Source organism: Rhea pennata, chromosome Z (genome assembly GCF_028389875.1).
Source record: "Rhea pennata isolate bPtePen1 chromosome Z, bPtePen1.pri, whole genome shotgun sequence".
NCBI classification, from domain to species: domain Eukaryota; kingdom Metazoa; phylum Chordata; class Aves; order Rheiformes; family Rheidae; genus Rhea; species Rhea pennata.
The window spans coordinates 9,543,868-9,549,740 of NC_084702.1; the positions used below are offsets into that span (position 1 = coordinate 9,543,868).

The following is a 5,873-nucleotide window of genomic DNA, read 5'->3' on the forward strand; positions in this document are numbered from 1 at the left end:
GCAGGTTGAGCGGCGCGGGGGGACAGGCGGGGCTGCGCTGGGGCCCGGCCGCCAACGCCAGCCCTGCAGCTGCTTGCACGCCCGCCAGCCCTGAGCCTTCATGGCAGCAGCTGGGGCCGCACAGGGGGCCGCCTGGGGAGCCCTGGGGGGCCCAGGTCCGCTGCTGCTGGGCTGCCTGCTCTCTTGCACCCAGCCTCGCTCACCCGCTGCTCTCCCTTCTCCTGCAGGCCATGGCTGCGTGTCTTGTGCTCGTCCTGGCTGCGCTGGCCATCGTCCCACACCCGCTCAAGGTCAGTGACCAGACCGATGTGGGCACGCAAGAGCGAGCGCAGCAGCGCCTGCAGCAGCTCCAGCACAAGATGCTTCAGCTGCAGCAAGAGGTGGAGCACCTCATCCGGCAGGAGAGCAACGCCAGCAAGCAGGAGCTGGTCTTTGCCGCCTGCCACTGGTGGCAGCTCTGGGAGCCCGTGGGAGCCCTTGTGCTGCTCTTGGCACACTGCTGGCTGGCCAGGAAGCCCGCCCGGGGGTCGCAGAGCAGCAGCCAGCTGAGCACCTCCGGCAGCAAGGAAGAGGAGAAGGAGGAGGAGCGCCTAGAGCACTGGCCTCCAGGCAGCTTCCTGCAGCAGCACCTCCAGTGGCCGCCGCAGGACTCAACCAACACCTCGAAGGTGGTGGAGGAGCTGGTGGGCGATCTGCTCTCGGCCTGCCGAGTGCTCACCTTCAGGTCTTTCTTCCCACGCCTGGCACCGAGCATCCACATGCGCAGGGCCTGTCCGGGCTGCAACCCTTGCCAGCACAACACCTACAGCCTGCTGGTGCCCCTGAGGCCGCCACCCGGGCATGCCTTCCACCTGGAGGTAGCCAGCACCCGGCAGCAAGCGCCAGGCCACGGCCGCGTCCGCGTGCAGCTGCAGTGCATGTGCGCCAGGCAGCGGCTGCTGGGCGATGTCCTGTGCTTCCTCCACCAGCCCCAGGCACAGCTGGCCACAAAGCAGGGGTCCTGCCTCCTACGCACCCTCTGCACCCGCTCCTACCTCAACGTGCAGAAAACCGCGTGCTGGTTCCAGCAAGTCGTGCAGAAAGCCTGGCACCTCTTGCCTCCCTCCCACCACTGCCAGCTCGTGGTGCTGCCCTCGTCCCGCGCCTGCAAGCTGCGGCTGGCCAATGCCTCTGGGAGCAGCCTGCTCATCCACATCATCTTTGGGGTGCAGCAAGGCAACTTGGGCATCTTCTGGCCAGCCAGTGGAGCCACGCCGGCCTCCTCAGAAGTACAGCACTGCTGGAGAAGCGCACTGGGCCACACACGCTCTTGTGGAGGGGCAGGGCCCCGTAGGGCAGATGCCCCCTCCAGCGGCTGCACTGTCTCGCCTCTCTCCTCCACGGATCGCTGCTTTCCTCCTTCTGCTTGAAGAGCTGGACGTACGCCTCTGCAGGCTCCTGCATCTCCCGCAGCATCTCTCGGAGATCTCATCATGCCTGGTGGACACATCGCTGCCTGGTGGACACAGGCCTCCATCGCTTCCACTCTGGCAACAAGGAGGTGCCTCTGGCTACGCCAGGCACCTGCAGGGACAGCACAGGAGCCTGCTGCGCTAAGCATGCTGACAGAGGTCTTCCTGCCGAGAGCTAGGGCGGCAGCCTTCACGCCGCCAGCCACCAAGCATCCCGACCTCCACCTCCAGAAAATCCCTTTCCCACGGCAGCAGCACCGCTGCCAGGAGTCCAATAAAGAAGCTTCTTGCAACAAACGCCCTGTGCCCAAAGTCTTTTCTGAAGCTGCTCTGCAAGCAGCCCTCAGCTGCTGACCGGGCAGAGCTGCTGCTTAGCAGGGCAGCCTGCCACCACTTGCTGGCGTTGCACTTTCAAAGACCACCTTACTGGAGCTGTTCACTAGGAGCACGCTTCTCGCCAAGGCTTCCCTCCTGCATGTTGGCAGTCATCGTCACTCTCATCAGTCCAAAACCCCTGGGCTTTCACAGGTACCCCACCACCACCACCTTCCCTGGGAGAAGGCAATACCAGGGAGCTGCTGCCATCCTGCTGGCACACATAGCTCCAGGGCTCGGGGATTCCTTATCCTGGGGGCCAGCTTGCTGGGCCATGAGAGCGCCCTGAGAAGCCACACCAGGATGCAGGGGCACTTGTTGTCTGTCTTTCCCCATTTCCCTTGCTCGTGTCCCAGGTGACCTTCTGCTCTTGCCCAGCATGCCTCGCAAGAGGGAGGGCCTTCTTTGTGCTCTGCACGCCTGAACTCTGGGAATCTTCATTTTTAATATTTGGTGTAAAGTATCTTTCTTGTAGGAGTCAGACTTTATTCTCTTTAGGTAATTAAGTTTTCTTTAGCTAGGCTATGGGATATACTTTAAGATTTTATTCAGTGTGTGGTAATTTAAAAGGCAATATTTGTGAGTCCTAGCATGAGTTTTTTTTTACTTCTACAGCACTTTCTTTTCAAGGATTACTTACATGCAGAAAGCAAATTTACAGGTTACAGTCAGGTCTAAAAAGTCTTGAGGTGCATGGATGTATAACATACCATAAAAGGAAAGATTTTTCATTAGGAACTTTGATAGGTCAAGGATCTTCTCAAAGATGCAACAAAGTAACTATAAAGTCTTGTTGCTATTTCATAGATTGAGCCCATATTGGTGAGGCTGATAGTCATCCTTGGCCCCATGTGCTCTATGATACACCAAGCTATAGCAAAATAAAGCTTTTGTTATAACTTACCGTAAAATATTATTTACATCTCTGACAAATCAGATTGGCTATGCAGACTGATTGCAGCTTGGGACAACCTGGAGAAGACAAGCTAAACTTCTGTAATCCCCACACCACAACATCACTGCAGCTTCCAGTCCCCAACAGCACTCATCCAGTCCAAGCCTCTACTGAAAGGATGGTCAGCTGCAATAGGGAGAGATCACCGCTCACTGAGCCAGGCGCGTGGGCTCCAAAGCATATCCAAAGCAGTGAGGAGGAGTCTTTGGCCAGGGGCAATGTAAAGACCCCCCTTGTCCTTCTTAGGATGGAGGTGCTCCTTTGGAGCTTTTTACTCAGAACCTCCAAGCTAAGGGCAAGAGGCTGACCAAGGTAGCCCTTCTTCTGTGTCTGCAAAAGAGCAGGAGCTGTGGTGTGGTGTTTGTCTTGCATTCCCAGCAGATTTCTATTCATTTCTTTTGCCAAGCACGTTCTCTGCCCACCACATAAGGTGTAGAGAGAACTCAAAAGGCTGCGCTAATGCTAGGCTGGCACCTACCACTCTTAGTACTGAATTTTCAGCCACAGCCTATATTGTCAACTGTAGGTGTCCTTTTTTTCACAGACTGACAATTCATGGGGAGAACTCCCTCCGAGGGTGCAAAGTATTTCTTTCCGGTTTTGGAGGTCTCCACGCCTGAGAGGGGAGCTCAACACAAAAGTGGTGTGGCAGATTGTGATGCTTTTGGAGCCTCTAGAAACTGCTTTGTGGTTTTCATCCCAGCAGTGCTTGCGGAAGAAGTCTGTCCTCTCAAAGTGCCAGTGTCTGCTCCCTCCCGAGCCTAGCTCTGTGAAGACATCAAAGGCAAGGTGAGCGTTAGGGGCCTGTTTTACTGGAGCTCCAATCATCCTGCCTTGAAATGCTTCCTTTTCCGGGCTCTTCCACTGTGCTGTGACTGGCATCTTCAGCACAGAGACACTCTGCTGTGCTAGAAGTGAGCTAGGGATGAATGATGTGCTGCTGGGGCCACCTCCTGGGGAGGCAGTGGAAGAGCATGACTTACACTCCAGTCTGTCCGAGGGTCAAGGTCTCTACGGGGCACCTCAGGCACTTGCTCTGTCTCCTTCTTCCATGCCTTCTTCCCAAACGGTGCCTTTCTTTGGCTTTCCTCATTCTGACTGCTGTCATTTCTCTTTGTCCTCCTCAGAAAGTTTCCAGAACCTTGGCCGCCCTCTCTACTGCCCCTAGTCGTGTCCTGGGGGATTGTCCTCAGTAGCAAAACATCCAACAAGCCTGCTCTGCTGTCTTCACTTTGCCCCAGCTGCCTTGTCTCTGGAGCTAGACCTGAAGTGCTGTCATTGTGTCCTGCTTGCCTCATGGTTTCTTTGGAAAAGCTGTTTTATTTGCCAAGCTCTGCCTGCTGCTTGCTTTGCTGCTACTTGTGGTGAGAGTGTCAGTGCCTCAGGCCTAGCCTGTGTACTTGCTCTTGGTGTCGCACCTTTCCTGAGATGCCTACCTCTTAAGGTCTCCTGAGGTTTCCACAAAACCGTTATGCTCAACATCCCTCAAAGAAAGCATTTGCTTTCTTTCTCTCCTCGTTGCACAGGGATTGTCTGCCCCCTGGTAGTACTGGAGGAAATCAGGAACTTTGCCTGGGAGTTTTTATGGTGGACAAGTGCCTCAGAGACTGTCCAAACAGTTCTGCCTTGTGCCTGGTGTGTATTTTTCAGCATGCACAAAGAGACCAAATGTGATGCTGCCTTTTGGGTTTTGTGAGCTTAGGGCTGTCCAAGAAGAGGCTTCTGCAGCAGGAAGCATGACATGGGAAGAGTGATCAGCAAGCTTCATTTCATCACATAGAGCTCTATTTCCTGCATGAGTTAAAGCAAGAGCTTCACTGGGGAACTTAACTTGGAATTTGGGAGACCCAAGCAAGTTCAGTGTGGCTTGGGGAAACATTAGGAAGGCAAGCTAGACTTGTGGGATCCTCAGAGCAGAGCGTTGCTCCGGCTGGCAGGACCCCATGGTGCTCATGGAGCCCAACTCCCTGCTGAGAGCAGTCAGCTGCAGCAGGTTGCTCAGGACCGTGTGCAGTCACCTATTGGTTTCGCCAACGAAGGAGACTCCACAGTCCCTGCAGGAAAGCTGTTCAGCTGTTCCACCAGCCTCACTGCAAAATCCCTTTTCTCTTCTCAGTTATGCTTCAGTGGAACTAGCTCCATTTCAGTCTGTGCCTGGTGCCTCCTGTCCTTCTGCTGGGCACTCCTGAGAAGAGTGTGGCTCCACCTTCCTTCCTGTCCCCTATCAGGGATTTAGACCTAGGCATATAAAGCCTTCCCGAACCCAGGAACACTTCTCCAAGATGAGCAGCAAAAGCTCTCTCAGCCCCTGCTGTAGGCCCTTGAACACCTGGGCCTTTGCTGCCCTTGCTGTGCTCAATTCATAGCTCTCCTGTTCTGGGGAGTCAGCATGGACGGCAGCAGTACAGATGGGGCCTGGCCAGTGCTGAGTCAAAGCGAAGCATCCCTTTGCTCGACCTGGGCATACCTCAGGCATACCTGGCTGCTGTTGGCCTTCTGGGCTGCAAGGGCATCTTGCATGCTTAGGGTCAAAATGTGCAGCAGGAGCAGAGAAGGCCCTCCCTCTTGCGAGGCATGCTGGGCAAGAGCAGAAGGTCACCTGGGACACGAGCAAGGGAAATGGGGAAAGACAGACAACAAGTGCCCCTGCATCCTGGTGTGGCTTCTCAGGGCGCTCTCATGGCCCAGCAAGCTGGCCCCCAGGATAAGGAATCCCCGAGCCCTGGAGCTATGTGTGCCAGCAGGATGGCAGCAGCTCCCTGGTATTGCCTTCTCCCAGGGAAGGTGGTGGTGGTGGGGTACCTGTGAAAGCCCAGGGGTTTTGGACTGATGAGAGTGACGATGACTGCCAACATGCAGGAGGGAAGCCTTGGCGAGAAGCGTGCTCCTAGTGAACAGCTCCAGTAAGGTGGTCTTTGAAAGTGCAACGCCAGCAAGTGGTGGCAGGCTGCCCTGCTAAGCAGCAGCTCTGCCCGGTCAGCAGCTGAGGGCTGCTTGCAGAGCAGCTTCAGAAAAGACTTTGGGCACAGGGCGTTTGTTGCAAGAAGCTTCTTTATTGGACTCCTGGCAGCGGTGCTGCTGCCGTGGGAAAG

At 55.7% G+C, this 5,873-nt stretch overlaps 1 protein-coding gene across 1 annotated transcript; it reads left to right on the plus strand.

Moving 5' to 3' along the window:
* Positions 1–230: 230 nt before the first annotated feature.
* LOC134153487 (inositol 1,4,5-trisphosphate receptor-interacting protein-like 1) lies at positions 231–1,689 on the plus strand. The gene has a single exon (XM_062599725.1). The coding sequence runs from the start codon at positions 231–233 to the stop codon at positions 1,407–1,409; it is 1,179 nt and encodes a 392-aa protein (XP_062455709.1). The 3' UTR covers positions 1,410–1,689.
* The last annotated feature ends 4,184 nt before the right edge of the window (positions 1,690–5,873 follow it).

What these genes read in the sequence shown, in the direction of transcription:
- LOC134153487 (XM_062599725.1), top strand. Translation starts at nt 231, where the DNA reads ATGGCTGCGTGTCTTGTGCTCGTCCTGGCTGCGCTGGCCATCGTCCCA.